The sequence below is a fragment of the Chaetura pelagica genome, unplaced genomic scaffold (assembly GCF_000747805.2).
Source record: "Chaetura pelagica isolate M959 unplaced genomic scaffold, ChaPel_1.0 scaffold251, whole genome shotgun sequence".
Classification (NCBI taxonomy): Eukaryota; Metazoa; Chordata; class Aves; order Apodiformes; family Apodidae; genus Chaetura; species Chaetura pelagica.
This window is the reverse complement of record NW_009952271.1, coordinates 43,460-60,789: the sequence shown is the minus strand read 5'-3', so window position 1 is coordinate 60,789 and position 17,330 is coordinate 43,460. Positions and strand designations below refer to the sequence as shown.

General features: G+C 48.6%; 1 protein-coding gene across 1 annotated transcript in view; it reads left to right on the top strand.

Annotated features, from left to right (window-relative positions):
• Nucleotides 1-15,475, top strand: part of PRKG1 (protein kinase, cGMP-dependent, type I) — a 408,071-nt gene extending 392,596 nt beyond the window's left edge. Inside the window, exons 12-18 of the mRNA XM_010007771.1 lie at nt 3,127-3,216; nt 6,007-6,148; nt 7,950-8,113; nt 8,989-9,111; nt 9,206-9,268; nt 10,146-10,212; nt 15,074-15,475. Of these exons, the coding sequence (XP_010006073.1) occupies nt 3,127-3,216; nt 6,007-6,148; nt 7,950-8,113; nt 8,989-9,111; nt 9,206-9,268; nt 10,146-10,212; nt 15,074-15,172 (748 nt within the window). The 3' untranslated portion in view covers nt 15,173-15,475. The remainder of the gene's footprint in view (nt 1-3,126; nt 3,217-6,006; nt 6,149-7,949; nt 8,114-8,988; nt 9,112-9,205; nt 9,269-10,145; nt 10,213-15,073) is intronic.
• Nucleotides 15,476-17,330: the final 1,855 nt, after the last annotated feature.

Here is a 17,330-nt window from a genome sequence, read left to right as displayed (position 1 = left end):
AGCAGGAAGCAGAGATGGTTCTTTACGTGGATGAGGATCTCTGTCAGGACAATGCATTTCATGGCACTGGAGGGAAATAAAAGGACATCCTCTTGACTCTGCCAAGGGTGCTGCCTCTCTCCCTCCAGGAGATACCTTTTGCTAGAGGAGATCAACCCAAAAATTGCTCCAGAGAGTCAGAGTAACCCAGGGGTGAAACCAAAGCCCTGTGAGATATAAAAGCAAGTGCATGGGTGGGACAGGCACCATCAGCACTAAGGGGGTGTTTCCTTCCTGGGCTGATCCCTGGGATTCCCCCTCTGATTCATGGGTGACAACTGCATCCTGACACCCTGCCTGGCTGTAGGGTTGGACTCACAGCCACGTCTCCCTGGCCTAGACCAGAGCCAAATATACCTCAGGGGTTATTTCCAGCCTATAGGTTTTCTTTTTTGAAGCCTGAGCTGTCTCAGGCTGGGGATACAAAGAGGGGTGAAGCACAGGGCCAGCCAGAGGGACATTTTGACACCATATCCAGAAATATCCCTTCCTAAATATAAAGCCTGAGCCTGCAAAAGGTTCTTGATGGACCCTCTGATATTCACAGCTAAGAAAAGAAATACTTCTTCTTTCCCACCTTTTATTCTTGCAGTTGGCAGGTGAAAAAAGGTTGCATTAGCTGTAGGTCTTTTCCTTTCCTATCAGGCAGTAATTCCCATCCTTCACAGCAGCAATCCTGCCATGACTATTTTTAATACCTCATGGAAATCCTGCCCTGGGAAGAAACTCATGAAACTCAAGCCCTGGGAAGAAAGTCACTAAGTCCAACCCCTCCTGGTTCATCAGACTCAGTGTCTTCACTTCCTCCTCACTTCTCCTTCTGTGCATCTGCAGGGACTTGAAACTGTAATAACTTCTATCCTGAAGTTACTCATAGTCCTATTTTTTGGGTGCTACAGGCAGAAATCTCATCACTTTGGTAGATCAGTTGTGGTTTGAGATGCAGGGTGAAAGGTGGGTTTAAAACGATCTTGGAGCAAGGACATAAACTCTGGGATATCAGAACAGGCAAGACAAAATACCCAAAGAATTCAAGTATTTTCTTAATTCATCATGAAGCTGCTGCTTAAAACTCTTCAGTTTGGTTAATAAATGGCATTAAAGCAGGCAAAAGAATCAGGAGAGGCCAGGTGTTGCTAAATCAAACTTCCTGGTAGATAAACTGAGCATTTCACAGGACAAAATGCTCTGTTTGGGTTTGGCCTCAGGGGAAACAAGTGTCAAGCCAGGGATGTCTGCAAATATTTAAATGAGTAAGAAAATAAATGAATAAAAAAGTAATTTAAATATTGTGACATTTTAAGCTTGCTTAGTTCAGTCAAACACTGGGGTTTCATCATATATAAACTTTATGCTTCCATTACAGTTGATAAGACCTGATGATTTTCTTTCTGCCTACTTGAGGCCAGATTTGATGCCCATAAATTTTCTGGAAATCAAGTTTTTCAGCAGTTCTACCTTCACCAGAGATAGTCAGGCCTTCCTGCAGCAGCACTGAAATCACTGAACACTTAAAAATTGTTTATTACTTGTATTTTGGAATCTTGAATAGGTTCGTTTTCTGTAAACCTTCACCTAGGTGAAATGTTTATTAAGATTCATTCTGTTTGGCTTCTGGCAAGAAGCAGGATTATTTATTTTCTTTGTTAAACCTGTGAATTTTAACCATGTGAAATGATCACTAAGTTTGGTCCAATTTTTCCTGAGAAGCACCTTGTAGCCAAGGTTTTAAATGTCAGCAGAGGTAACACTGGATGATCTGAAACCCAGGCTCATTTATTTTCCTTTCAATTTTTGTTGTGGCTGCAAATGGTACCTTTTAGCTACAGAACATTTCCCAGGGAGAGAAGCACTGAGCACCTTGGGTACTCAAATTCCTGCCTAGGTCACAGCTGCACCTGCTGGGATCTTTTCCTGTCCAAAATACAGCAGGTACCTGCTTCTGAGCTGGGTTTTGCCAGGTACCTGAAGTTAACATTTAAGTGAATGCCTTCAGAGGGCACCAAATCCTGCTGGGCTTTCCTCCTGGCCCATCAGCAGCTCCATAAAAGCTGAATATCCCTCCACATCTCCTTCTGCTGGGGAGCTCAGATTTTTAAATTCAGCTCCAAACAGTGGAGCTGCAGAGGATAATACTGCATAGGGATGCTAGAAAGGTTTCTCTGCAGCTCCACAGCTAATACTGAAGGTTCTGTGTTCAGTTCCAGAGTTTGGTAGTTGCATTTCAATCACAGGAGGGTATTTTTGAGTCATGGAATGGTTTGGGTTGGAAGGGACCTTAAAGATCATCTAGATCCAACCCCCTGCATGGGCAGGGACACCTCCCACCAGCCCAGGCTGCTCCAAGCCCCATCCAACCTGCCCTTCAACACTGCCAGGGATGGGGCAGCCACAGCTTCTCTGGGCAACCTGGGCCAGGTTCCTGTTTGCTTAACATATATGAATACATCCTATTAAACAGAGCACAGATTTTACTGCACAGTTTAGATCATGGATGACAAGGAGGACAAGTTCATAAAGTCTGTCTCATCTCTCCTTTTAGTCCAATCTTCCTCCACATTCAGTCCCTGGGAGGAGGAGGAAGAGGAGGAACATTTTTTAGATGCCTGCATGTCAGCAGGTTGTCTTCAAACTCTCCAAATCAGTGAGTTTCAGTTCTGAAATGAACACAAATTGGGCAACACTCCACTGAGGTGACTACATGGAAAGCAGCTGCAGGTCTGCAGGGTGAAGAGTATGATAGTATGGATGCTATGAAGAATGGGAGGAAAAGTCCTCTTTCAAGCCCATCTGGAAAGCCAAGTCCCAGGTTGCACCATTAGAAACAACAGACCTTGTATGCAGCACCCAGAGTGGTGGTGATCTCTTCTTCTGAGGTCCACAAGCCACTTCTCCATGCAGATTCACCTCCATTCCTGCTGCAACATTTCCTACCTGAGAAAAGGCATTGGAATGGTCTCCTGAAATGTAGGACTAGCTCCAAAAAATAACCTTCATCTTGTGGGGGTTCCTGGGATGAGGTGCACAGCCTTGATGCCCTCACTTGTGTGGTGGATTTAGTGCAGATTTCTTGTTTGCCCTTGACAGGCTCTACAGGACGTTCAAGGACAGCAAGTACCTGTACATGCTGATGGAAGCCTGTCTAGGTGGAGAGCTCTGGACAATTCTCAGGGACAGGTGAGTTTTAAGAGACTATTATCTTAAAAAGTGGGGTATTTCCTCTCATGCCTCCAGCTAACCAAAGGTTTTCATCTTTCATGGGCAAAGCCTGGATCTTACCATGCTATCTTTAATTTATGACCTCAGAAAGGTGAGGAGATATTTTTGTTCCTCTGCAATGGACAAGAGACAAAGTCTATCCAGTCATAATGGAGAAGAAAGACTTGCTGTGGGTTGTGTCCAACATGCAGAAGGCTTTATATAGGTGGACACCTATATTTATACAGGTGGACACCAAGCCAGAGCTGCTTTCTCATGGCCTCTCTGAAAAAACACAGAAGGTGGTGGTGGTGTCCTTTGGTGAATTGCATCTGTGACATGTCTTTGACTGCCCTGCATCTTCACCTCCAAAGGGTACCCTGAAACACCCAGCAGTATATTTCAATTTTAATGTAATGGATTCTTTTAATTTAATTTTTCATTACCTAGAACAATCACTTTTTGCAGCCCTAGAAGCCACAGCTGTGTCCTAGGTGCCCATCTTCCTCATGTTTGAGAGCCTGGCTGAAGGCTCAGGCACCTGGCAGTAAAATGAGGGACTGTTTGGAGGGTGACAAAGACTTTGGGCACCAGGTATGATGGCAGAGAATGACCCTGCAGGGTGGGACCAGGCATTGCAGGAGGTCCAGTGGCAAGGCCAGTCTTAAAAGACATACTCTGGAGATACAAGTATAGAGTCAGGGAATCATTTTGGTTGGAAAAGGCCTTTCAGATCATCCAGTCCAACCATTAACCCAGCCCTGCCAAGGCCACCACTAACCCATGACCCTCAGCACCACATCTACAGGGCATGGAAACCTCTCCAGGGATGGGGACTCCACCCCTGCCTTGGGCCAGGGCCTGACAACCCTTTCCAGGAAGAAATTGTCCCTAAGATCCAATCTAAACCTCCTCTGGCACAACTTGAGGCTGTTTCCTCTTGTCCCATCCCTTGTTCCTGGGGAGCAGAGCCCGACCCCCCTGGCTCCAACCTCCTCTCAGGCAGCTGCAGAGCCAGCAGGTCTCCCCTCACCTCCTTGTCTCCAGGCTGGACACCCCCAGCTCCCTCAGCTGCTCCTCACCAGTTCTCCAGACCCTTCTCCTTCTGCTCCAGCCCCTTCCCCAGCTCCCTGGCCCTTCTCTGCTCCAGGCTGGACACCCCCAGCTCCCTCAGCTGCTCCTAGGACTTGGGTTCTACACCCTTCCCCAGCTTCAGTCAGGTCCTCCCAGTGCTGCTGTGGCTCTTTTAGGCTCTAAACTTACAAGCCAGGTCCTCCAAGGCCACAGGGGCATCAGTGAGAGTTCACAGCTGTGCACAGAATCCATGGGAAAGTGCATTTTCAAGGTAAAAAATGCAGATTTCTTCAAAGCCTTGTGAAAAAAATCACCATTTCCCATCCCAGGGAAAGAAAATGATGGGAGAGGGGTTGTGTGTGATGGTGTGACAGGATCAGAGCTGGGATGTCCTTTAATTTGGAAACAAAATGAAATGTATGGGAAAGACTGATCAAAAAGGAGAGATTAACTTCTTTTTTAATTACCTAGAATGAGGGGTTTTGTCATTTTTTTCTTCTCCTGACAGCCTGCTTTCCCCAGAGCATTAAAACAAGGCCTGTAGCAAAGCTAGCAGGTGCCTGGTGGTGTCTTTCATCATCTCAGTCTGGTAGCTCCATCCTTCATGTAGCTCATGGCTCTGCTGCCATCTAGCTCAGCCCTGCTCCCACCACACTCCCAGGGGATGGTTTGCTTCAGCAAATTGATTCCAAACTGGTCCTGAGTGATGTTCTGAAGGTGCATTTGGTGCTGAGTTTGAAATGAGCACTCCCAGCAACACTAATTATTCTGCCTTTTATGAAGATGAGATGGGGACTTCTGGATCTCCACAGCTCAAAACCAGCTTGGTCACCTCAATTAAAAAAGTCACCTTTTCCCCACAAGATAATTTTTACTTCTAGGAGATGAAATTCTAAAAGGAAACCTACAATATTTTAGACAGGAATGTTTGATACGAAGGTGGATGGAAGGCAAACTTCCAGAAATGGAAATGCAATTCAATTTATAGCACAGAATCACAGGGGTAGGAAGTGACCTCTGAAGATCATCCAGCCCAACCCCCCTGCTGCAGCAGGAACACCCAGGGCAGCTCACACAGGAACGTGTCCAGATGGGGCTTGAAAGTCTCCAGAGAAGGAGCCTCCACAGCCTCTCTGGGCAGCCTGTCCCAGGGCTCTGTCACCCTCACAGGAAAGAAGTTTCTCCTCATGTTGAGGTGGAACTTCCTGTGTTGTCACTTGGTGCCGTTTCCCCTCGTCCTGTCACAGGCACCACTGAACAGAGACTGGCCCATTCCTGACACATTCATCAGGTCCCCTCTCAGTCTTCTCCAGCCTAAACAGCCCCAGGTCTCTCATCAGTCATCAGACAGATGTTCCAGTCCCTTCATCATCCTCATAGCCTCCATTGGCCTCTCTCCAGTAGATCCCTGTCCCTCTTGAACTGGGGAGCCCAGAACTGGACACAACACTCCAGATGTGGCCTCATTAGGGCAGAGCAGAGGGGGAGGAGAGCCTCCCTTGACCTGCTGGAGACACCGTTCCTACTGCTCTGCAAGATTCTACTGGCTCTCTTGGCCATGAGGGCACAACAGGCACTTTCCAGGTGTTAGAGTGATTCTACTGAACTGTGCAGATGTTTTCATAGTAGTGTGAGGTCCAGGAAGGGAAGGGATTTCATTGCTTTACTCCCTTTTCCCTCTCTTGTTTTCCCTAGAGGTTCATTTGAGGACTCGACCACCAGGTTCTACACAGCGTGTGTGGTGGAAGCTTTTGCCTATTTGCATTCCAAGGGGATCATTTATAGGGACCTCAAGCCAGAAAATCTCATTCTGGATCATCGAGGTTATGCCAAACTGGTGAGTGCCTGAAACGTCTGGTTGGCCAAAAGAAAGTCACCACTGCTACCAGACACTGGTGTTAGAGGTAGAGGAGAACACAGGAGTGGGCAGAAAGAGGCAGAAGCAAAGTCCACCCAGCCCAGGGTCCTGTCTCTGCTGGTGGCCATCAGGACATGCTGAGGTGAGGTCAGGGCAAAGGTGTCATCACCCATCCCTGGGAGGTCTTCCCAACCTCCAGCAAGCTGAAGCTCAGGGTACAGCTGAGCTGGGAAACACTAATTCTGGCTTGAAATTCAGATCTGGGGTCCTGAACTGGAAGTGTTTAGAGAAGAACACTCAGGGAGGTTTCTCCAGCTGCTTTGGAGCTACTGAAAGGCTGGAAAATAACTTGAAAAGAGGTGTCTTAAATGATTGGTGGGGCAGGGGGAGGATTTGCATCTGGTGGGCTTCTTAGGCAACTGGTGAAGCAGCTTTTGGAAGCTGCTGTTTCTGTGTCAGGTCCTTTGTGTGAGCAAATTCCAGTGGGAATATTCATCAGCAGCCTGTCATGGAAAGACTTCTGTAGTATGAGTGGCCCTGGAGTGTGTTGCTGTGGCCAACAGAGCTTCTTGCTTTAGGAGAACCCCTTCTGGGGCTGGTCTGTGCTGACTCCTCTGGGACTCCTCCTCTTCCCAGAAGGTCGTGGTCCTTTCCAGTGCTGTTCCCTGCAAGATCCACCTCCTGAAGCCAGGATGGCAAGACCTCCACCCCAAAAATGAGGGGGTTTCTGATGGGTTTCACTGCCTGGCTTCGTTCACTCATTGTTTTACAGAAGCATTGAATCTATTTTGAGTTTGAGTTGGAAAAGACCTTTAAGATCATCAAGTTCCCCCAGCCCTGCCAAGGCCACCACTACCCATGCCCCTCAGCACCACATACATCCAGGGATATGCCTCCAGCCCTGCCCTGGGCAGCCTGGGCCAGAGCCTGACAACCCTGTTCAGAAGCAAATTGTTCCCAAGATCCAATCTGAACCTCCCCTGGCACAGCTTGAGGCTGTTTCTTCTTGTTCTGTCACTTGTTCCTTGGACAAAGAGACCAACCCCTTCACTCCAACCTCCTCTTAGGCACTTGTAGAGAGCAAGAAGGTCTCCCCTCTGGTTCTGCCTCAGAAATCACTGCAGGGTGAGGTAGGTACACCCCAAATTCCCAGTGAGACCACAGAGAAGGGGGAGAAGAAAAGAAGGACTTCCTTTGGTAGGAGGTGCTGGAGGATGTGGGCACTTGGGAAGCCATCAGTGAGGGATGGGGCAATGCATCCCTAAAATGAGCTGTGTCTAAGGAGGAGTTGATGCCCTCCCTGAGGTTGCTGGTGCCACAGGGACATGCTGAGGTTTGTGAGCCCCAGCAGCACATTGTGACAGCCTCAAGCAGACTGTGAGGTCCTTTGTTGCACTGCATCCCTCTTTGCTCTGGGAAGGAGCACTGAACCTACCAGACTGGTCAGTATTTAGCTGCAACATTTGCTCAGATCCAGGCTGGGAGTTCAAAAAAAGAAGACCAAATAAATCAGCCTGAGCTGGGGATGATAGGAAGCTTCATCTCCCAGGGAACCTGTGGTGTTGGCCTTTGTTCCTCTCCCCTCACATGAATCTTCCTCTTAAATCATGAAGGATAAAAGGGGCTAAAAGTCCCTGGGGTTGCCTGGTCCTGCAGCCACTCACTGGGCTTTAGTTAGGAGAACATTCCCACGAGGAAACCTCCTTTCTGCTTGGCTTCCTTCCCTTCAAGAGCTTGGAGCAGAGCACAGGGCTGACGTTCCCCCTGCTCCCTTCCCCAGGTCGATTTTGGCTTTGCAAAGAAAATAGGCTTTGGAAAGAAAACATGGACTTTCTGTGGGACCCCGGAGTACGTGGCCCCCGAGATCATCCTGAACAAAGGGCACGACATCTCAGCTGACTACTGGTCCCTGGGAATCCTGATGTATGAGCTCCTGACTGGCAGGTATGGGCATCAGGGCTGAAAACAGATCCCACTATTTCTGCTGTTGTCACCCTGATTAGGAGAGGGGAAGGCTCAGCACGGTTGTGTGCTGTGCTGCTGGACCTCCCCACCCCTTTCTCCACCTTCAATCCTTCCCTGCAGACCTCTCAGCAGGCAGGAGAGGAGCAGGGTTTTTAGGAAATCCTGTGAAATGACACCAAAACCACATTTGTGGCTCTGAGTGAGCTGAGCAAGCTGGGGAAGGGATTTGCAGTGCACCCGGGGAGGTGCAGTGGTTGCTGAACATCTGGGAGGGAGGAGGCAGAGCTGCCACCACACTGTGGGGCCTGGCATCCCTGTATCCATCCCTTCCCTTAGTTTTGGATGTGCAGAGGATCTGAGACCAGTTTGGTTTGAAAAGAGCTCTCAGGTCATCCAGTCCAACCATTAAGCCAGCACTGCCAAGGCCTCCAATAACCCATGTCCTTAAAAATATATTCCATGTCCCTAAAAATACATTCCATGTCCCTACAATATATCAGAGGCAGTGGTGGCTTCCTGGCACTGCCTCCTTTCCCTCCCCATCACCAGCTCCCAGGATACAGGAGCAGGAAAAGGATCCATCACCCTAAGCAGCTTATCCCTGGGGGCAGGACCCAGGCCCTGCTTCTGTTAATGAATGAATCCCCACTCAACACATGTCACAACATCCACCAGAGAATAAGCCAGTGTGTGTTGCTCAGACCCCTTGTCCCTGGGGCTGTTGGACACAGGCTGTCAGCTCTGGGTGTTGATGTGTTCATTTGTGGTCAGTTTTTAATGGTATTTTAAAGACAAGTTTTTAAAGGTATTTTAAAGACAAGTTTTTAATCTTTATTTCCATCTCCCCTCTCAAGTCCCCCTTTCTCAGGCCCAGACCCCATGAAGACCTATAACATCATACTAAGGGGAATAGACATGATTGAATTTCCAAAGAAGATTGCCAAAAATGCTGCTAATTTAATTAAAAAACTATGCAGGTGAGCACATCAAATACAATCCCTCTGGTCTGGTGTGTGAAGACGTGGATCCTTCAGAAGGATTCAAGTAACCACTTTGTTGTTTGATTTACAGGGACAATCCATCAGAAAGATTAGGGAACTTGAAAAATGGGGTGAAAGACATCCAAAAGCACAAGTAAGTGTCTTCTCCACCAGCCATCAGAGCCAACACACAGATGACAGCCAACACATGCCTTCCAAACACTTCAACATTGTGCTTTAATGTCTCTAATGCAGAAGAGCAATCAAGCTCTGCCACTGTCTGCTTGGAGGTTTTTGGTTTGCAGAACCACTTCCCAAGGTTTTCCTCCATTGCCCTGCCCCCCCAGCCCAACCCACTTTCTCTCTACCCATCATGTTACTTCATCATACCTCTTTGGCTGGTGGGAGAGAGTTGTTCAGTGATGTCTCCCGGTTTTCCCACTGCTCGAGAGGGAGAAGAACAAGCTGGAGACCCATTGCAGAAGCAGGCTATCTCATCCAACCATGCTGACCTTTCTCTCCTCCCATCCCCAAAGCAGCAGAAATGGGTTGGATGGACATTTTGGATGTCCAGGGATTGAAGGCTCAGCTCAGGGCTTGTCACCTAAGCTGCTGTATATCAAGTAAATCTGAGATGCCCAAAACAAGAGAAAACCCTCCCATGCCTGTCCTTAGCTCCCAATCTCCTATGAAGAAAGGACCTGAGAGGTCCCATATGGGAGGGATCAGCCCTATGGAAAGGCAGGAGCAGCTGCCAGGACACTTTCAGTGAGGACTGATTTTTCTCCGAGCATTGGGAACTTGTTCTTGCCATGGTATCACCCCTGGGCAGCTGCTACTCACCCTTCATTTTCAGTCCCAAAAAACATACATAAAGATGACAGGAAAAATGATTAAGTCTCATTGGACAAGCTGAAGATGATGACTTGAGGGGCTTGAAAGCCACTGTTTAAGCAACTGACATTTCATTTAGTGTTATGGGGAGATATTTCACTGTGTGTCTGATGGTTTCTTTCTTCCCTCCCTTCTAGATGGTTCGAAGGCTTTAACTGGGAAGGGTTACGAAAAGGGACACTGACACCTCCCATCATCCCAAGTGTAAGTTTTCCTACTTGTCTTCTCCTTTGTCGCCAGTAAGTTTCTTCTCTGTGGGTGTTGTGAGCTTTGGGCACTTGTGCACTGCAGTTCAGGGACAACATGTGCTCTGCTTCTTCTGAAGATGCTTGAAGAAGTCACCTTAGAGACATTCCCAGCAGTGCTTGCTCCCCAGGTGATCTCTGCCAGGAGCAGGTGGTTTAGGGAGGGCAGGAGGGTGAGAAAATGCCCTTGGCAGCAGGAGTTGGGGGTGGGACCACTCACACTCCTACTGTTTTTCCTTTTCCTCACCTGCTCCACTTGTGTCTTCACCTCCTTTTCACCTCCCAATGTAGAGCTGGTGCTTCCACCCCTCCTCTCAGGTGTGTCCTCTGGCCTTCTCCTTTACTCTTACTTCTTCTGAGGAGGCAAGTGGGATCCCTGGGCCATCTCCCTTCTCCTTTGCATCTCCCTTCTGTCTTGTCTTTTGGCTTGCTTTTCTCTCTTGCTTTTCACCCTTTCCCCCCCACATCTGTGTCCTACATGCCAAGCCCTGTTGATGTTTAACAGGGAGGGACAGCTCGACTCCTTTTCCTTTGGAGCAAAGCTCTGCCTTTGATGTCTTTGTGAGCTCTTCACCCTCTGCAAAGGGAAACAAAACAGGATTAGCTGATAGAAATTACCTTGGCCCCTTCTGCTCTGCAGCCTCCCCTCCTCCTTTCAACTTAATCCCTTTCTCTCCCAGGGAATGACATTAGGGATGGGGTTGAATTGCCCCCGGAGCTCCATCCACCCGTGGTCCTGCCCCCCTGCAGCAGCAGCAGGAACAGCTCCAGGGCCACAACTGCCAGCCCAACCTTTTCTGAACAGCAAAACAAGGGCTTTGCATGCCCCCCCCTCTAACCCTATGGGCTGCAGAACGTTCCAGTGGAGAAAGCTGGACTTAAAAAATAGCTGCCTAAAGCAGGATGCCCAATGATCAAGTGCTTTCTGAACCAAAATGAGGGAGTTTCTGTTAAGCTTTTCAATGGCTATTAATGTCAGACGTTACTGTTCACAACATTTGAAGTGGTGAACAATGAGCCCCCAACACCAAAAGGACATGGAGCCTTTGGGGAGAGTCCAGATGAACCCATGAGGATGCTCAGAGGGCTGGAGCAGCTCTGCTCTGGAGCCAGGCTGGGAGAGTTGGGGTGTTCAGTCTGGAGAAGAGAAGGCTCCAGGGAGACCTTAGAGCACCTTCCAGTGCCTGAAGGGGCTCCAGGAAAGCTGGGGAGGGGCTTGGGACAAGGGCAGGGAGGGATGGGAGCAGGGGGAAGGGTTTCCAGCCAAATGAGGTGAGATTGAGATGAGATCTTGGGAAGAAATTCTTCACTGTGAGGGTGGTGAGACCCTGGCCCAGGTTGCCCAGGGAAGCTGTGGCTGCCCCATCCCTGGCAGTGTTGAAGGGCAGGTTGGATGGGGCTTGGAGCAACCTGGGCTGGTGGGAGGTGTCCCTGCCCATGCAGGGGGGTTGGGTCTAGGTATTCTCTAAGGTCCTTCCCAACCCAAATCAGTCTGGGACTCTGAAATTCTAAGTCAGACAAGAAAGTCAAGTTTGCTCCATCACATCCAGTTTGAATTCCTGGTTTACCTGTGTGGGATGTCAGTGTAGCCTGAAAATGCCCCAGTATGGTTCTTTAATGGTTTTAGTGGGTATTTAGTTTAGCAAGAGCATTGCCAATATTACTTTTACCCAGTATATACATCTGGACCCTTGTGGCCAGCACACCCCCACCAAGGCTGTCTGAAGTAGCCTGGAGCATCATTCCCTCTTCAGAGGACTCCATCTTTCTTCCACCACAGCTTCTGCCCTGCATTTCCCTAATCCCAGTTAAACATGGTTCCTTTCCTAGAGCTCTTGGGAGTAAAATCTTCTCTAGACACTCTCCTGAGATCCTCTCCAAAATCTGCCTCCGTTGACTGGTGACCCTTGTCCACCCCAAAGCTCTCAGCCCCTCTCACCTTTGTTTTCCATGAGCAGTTGAGTTGCTTTGGCAAACATCCCAGCTGCTAGCAAGGGCCATATCTGCAAAGTGACCTAAAAGAAGAAGAAATGCATTTTTCCTTCAGTGAGTGCATCTCTCTTTGTTACCTGGAAAGGAGCCAGCAGGACTCAAAGACTTTTGTGTTTTTAAGAAAATGAGCCTCTTGAACCCTCACCAGCAGTTAGAATCATAGAATGATAGAATCATTAAGCTGGGAAGGGACCTCAAAGATCACCAAGCTCCAACCCCCCTGCCATGAGCAAGGAACCACTAGACCAGGTTGCACAAAACCTCATCCAACCTGGCCTTAAAACCTCCAGGGATGGGGCATCAACAACCTCCCTGGGCAACCCATCCCAGTTCCTCACCACCCTCAGAGTGAAGAATTTCTTCCTAATATCTAACCTGAACCTCCCCTCTCTCAGTTTAAATCTATCACCCCTTGTCCTATCTTCTCTGATGAAAAGCCCCTCCCCAGCTTTCCTGGAGCCCCTTCAGGCACTGGAAGGTGCTCTCAGGTCTCCCTGGAGCCTTCTCTTCTCCAGGCTGAACAGCCCCAACTCTCCCAGCCTGGCTCCAGAGCAGAGCTGCTCCAGCCCTTGGATAATCCTGGTAGCCCCTCTCTGGACCCTCTCTAACAGCTTCCTGTCTTTCCTGTGCTGAGGGCTCCAGAGCTGGACACAACACTCCAGGTGGGGTCTCACCAGAGCAGAGCAGAGGGACAGGATCCCCTCCCTGGCCCTGCTGCCCACACTTCTTGTGATGCAGCCCAAGATGCAGTTGCTCTCTGGGCTCCAGCCCTCACTGGTGGCTCATGTCCTCCCATCTCCAGGTCCTTCTCCTCAGGGCTGCTCTCCAACCATTCTCCCCCCAGCCTGGATTTGTCCCCGGGGGTTGCACTGACCCAGGGGCAGGATCTTGCACTTGGCCTTGTTGAACTTCATGAGGTTGGCAGTGGCCCACCTCTCCAGCCTGTCAAGGTCCTTCTGGATGGATCCCTTCCCTCTAGGATGTCAACCACACTACACAGCTTGGGATCATCAGCAAACTGGCTGAGGATACACTCAATCCCACTGTCCATGTCTCCAACAAAGATGTTAAACAGCCCTGGTCCCAGTAATGACCCCTGAGGGACACCACTCGTCCCCTGCCTCCATTTGGACATTGAGCCACAACTCTCTGGGTGGGGCCATCCAGCCAATTTCTTATCCACTGAGTGGTTCATCTGTCAGATCCATGCTTTGTCAAGTTACATGGTACTGCTGGTGGGGCACCTGAAAGCTCCCCCTTAACTCTTATCCCATGAGATTTTAGGAGATGGCAGTTTACAGCCTGCTCCTAGGACATTGCTTCAGGCAGCAGCTCAGCCCTGATACCACCTCTTAAATCTGTGACCACTTAAATCTGTCCTGCAAAGCTTCTCCTGCTTCTTGACTCTTCCAAAGATGTGGTGTCTTGCACCACAGCTCTTGCCTTTGAGAAGGACGTGCAGATCTCTACACCACACCTCATCCCAAGCCCAGATGTTGGTAAGCAGCCAGACAGCTGATGCTGACATCTGCACTCTTATCTTCTTGGATGGACAGGAGATAAATCTAGAGTGTCCCTTCTTGGCTGGAGAGGGTGTTGAGGGGGACATTTGTTCCCACATCTCTGACAGCTAAGGACTGCAGGTCATGTAGGTCACCTGGACCTCAGAGCTGTGGGGAGCTGCACACCAACAGCATTAGTATCTCATGAAGTCAATCAGCAGAGTAACAACTCACCCAACATCTGTTCCCCAAATCATATTTCTTCTTCTTCTAAGAGGAAGAAGACCCTCTACATTGGAGGTGTTGGCTGTACTATCCCCAGTGCTTCTGCTCCCAGAGGGAGAGCTCACATGGAGTAAGGCAGAGGAATGTGGTCCAGCCCATGGCACCATGAAGGAGGGCAAGTGTGGAGCACCCCAAGGGTGAGGACCTGGAGGGTGAAGGCTCTCCAGCTCAGCAGTGTAAACAGACCTGGAGAAGTCAGAAGAAACTAGTTAGAGGACTCAACACACAGGGAAGCACCTCACCACTCTGTAGGACTCCAGGAAGCTTTTCCGTGTTGGGGTTTTTTTTCAAAACAAGTTGGATATTCAGGGATCTTCATTCTCCCCAGGGGAAATGCTGATGCATCTGGGCAGCAACTTACATTCTGAGCTCAAGTTGGAGCTCTGGGTGATCCAAGAGTCTTGTGCCAAGGCTTATAGCCGCATCCAGCATCAATAATATGTCCTGGACCGTAGGCTGGGATCTGGTCCTGGCTTCTCCACCAGCTTTATAAGGGAAATGGCCAAAAAATAGAGCAAGTGTTTCCTGCTCAGCACTCCTGAGGCAAGTGCAGGCACCTCAGCCTGCACTGGCTACTTGGGGTGGGGCTTCAAGTATGTTCTTTCCAAAAAAGAAACAGAGTTGGCCTTCATCCTGGGAAGATGGGTTTCTCTGGTAGGCTCCTTACACTCAGCAGTACTTGTGAGGAAACTCAGAGGAGGGAGGCAAGGCCCAGCTCACAGTCTCAAATTTTGGATCTTGGAGCTATAAATTGGAAATCCTGGGCTTTTGGGCTATTCCACATTTCTCCTGGTGACCTTGTACCAACAGGTAGGAAAGTTGCTCTTGAACTAGAGACCCTGTACGTTCTGGATTGTTGGCATAGAGATGGGGGGGCTCTGGGAAGTCATCCTGGGATTCAGCAAGCAGTTGTTAAATGAAGATCTTCAGATGCCTGCTGCATTTAGCAATTATCTTGAATGGTTGTGAGATGGAGAGGAGCTGCCTGTAGAGATCTTTTGTGATGACCATCCCCTTCTTGTCCCTCTCTTCTTCTCACAGGTTGCATCTCCGACAGACACAAGCAATTTTGACAGCTTCCCAGAGGACAGTGATGAACCACCCCCTGACGACAACTCAGGATGGGACATAGATTTTTAAGGTCTTTCTCTTACCTGCTTCTGCCTTGCTGAGGACAGCTCTCCTGGGACTTGGCTGCCAGCGAAACCGAAAGAACTGGGGAGGATTAGTGCTCGGGGTCACCATGATGCCTTGATTGATGCTGCTACAGTAACTACAGTGGCATTAGGACTTCTTGCTTAGATGACAATAGTACTCTTCATGTTTTCTGTTTGAACTTGAAATAGCGGTTTGACATGGTGGTCCTGACACAAAAGCCTTTCACCAGGAAAGAAACGTGGTTTCTGTCACCACCACGATCTTGCTACGCTCTTAATTATTCAAGTCGAGAGGTAATGTAGTGTAAGATGCACTTAATTCTCTAGCTGCAAGGTACTGGCTTTCTCAGTAGGATCACTAGTAATTTATTAAGTGCTGTAGCTAAATACAGGGCAGGATTTGGGCTACTCCCACCCTCCAGACTCCGTGGATCTTCTGTAGGCCAGCATAGGAGCAAAGGAGGACCACAACGGTACTGGTCAAAGAGTTCACGTCCAAGCAGTGATAAAATGTGTCCTTTTTTATTTCTGAGCAGTATTCTTGACAAGACTGAATGTTACCTTTCCTCTTTCTTTTTGAGAAGCTGGTTGGTTTTATTCTTTTTTAGCCTGGTAAAACAAAAGCACAACTGCTCTAGATCCTGTTAAGGCAGATATGGGTCGCTTCCATCATACAGCTGAGAACATCCTGTAACACAACGTTTGGGCTTCTTGTTTTGGGTTTTTTTCCTTTCCCTTGGTACAAATACATAACTGCATGGAAAAAAATAATCATCAAATTAATCAATTTTACATATAAAATAGTGCTTAAATCATGGTTCTGTAATAAAGCGACAGCAGCCCACTGGTCTTACTGATTAGCTACTAGGCATAAAACTAAGCTTAACCCTTATCTTTTTAGAACCCAAAGGGAAAATGCAAGACCCGTAACGTACTTTAGAGGTGCTATGTACATCCCTCCTCTGTGAACAGCAACAGAGTCAACCACCATTTCAGAAATATGTAGCAAGAGGCATCGTTCTCCATCACGTTCTTGGGTGATTTTACGTCTCCGCGTCTGCATCTGTTCCGTCTTCAGTGCAAAGCTGGTTGAAATGCAAGGTGGCAGGGGGCCAGTTTGCTGGTTCTGCTGGTAACATTGCCCATAACAAGGTAAATCCTAAGGAACTCCACAGAAGCGTCAGTGGAATTGAATGGAAAAGTGATAATGGGTGTGTTTGATCTCCAGTGTATCAGGTCCCCAGTGACTGTTCAAGGCATGGGAGTGACTAGAGCTGAGTCAGCCCAGGTGAAGAAAATAAACTGGGAAGAATAATATTATCATGTGGACACTTTTCCCTCCCACTACTTTTCCTTTTCTGTAGTGCAGTGTCTGCTGGTTTGTAGGATGTAACAGAGGAAACCCTTCCTGCCATCTCAGAGCTGCCAAGAGCTGTTAGATACGCTGCAAGTCGAAAGAGCAACTTTTGCCTACGAAGTGGGAGGGAAACGTGTGTTTTAACAATAAATAAAAATTTCCTCAGTGCTGGGTTCCATCTCTTTCCCATGTTCCGAACAAAAGTGACTGAAAGGAGGGTATTTAAAAGGCATTTTCTCCCCTGCAGCATTGCCAACATCTGCTGTTTGCCAGCCAACTAAAAAGCCTGGTCCTCGCCACCCTGTCAAACCCAATCTGTGCTGCTGAATTTCCTTCCTGATTTTCCAAAGGGTGAGGCAGCACCACTGGCACAGCAATTTCAGGTTATTTCCACTATTCATGAATGATTACAACCTTGTTTGCCTTGACAACCATAGGGAAAAGGCAGTAACTAGGTCTCCTGGGAATTACTCCCGTAGGGCAAATACAGGCTGGCTTCTCAGCCTTGCTCTGAGGGATGGAGGATGCCCATGCTGGGCACCAGGGCTAAAATAATCACCCAGCATCTTAGCAAACAGGCTTCTGCCTGAAAGCCCAGTTCCTTCCTCCTGTCCCCCTTGTTTTTCACTCGATGGATGCACTGACATTGGAAGAGCAACCTCATTGATTTGGACACATTTCCTTAGAAGACCGTAGAGAGGAGCCTGTCCCACAGCGATGATCCTGGGTAGCTGAGATGCAGTTGGCAGTCAAGGGCTTGCCAGGAGGAAGGAGCATCACCACG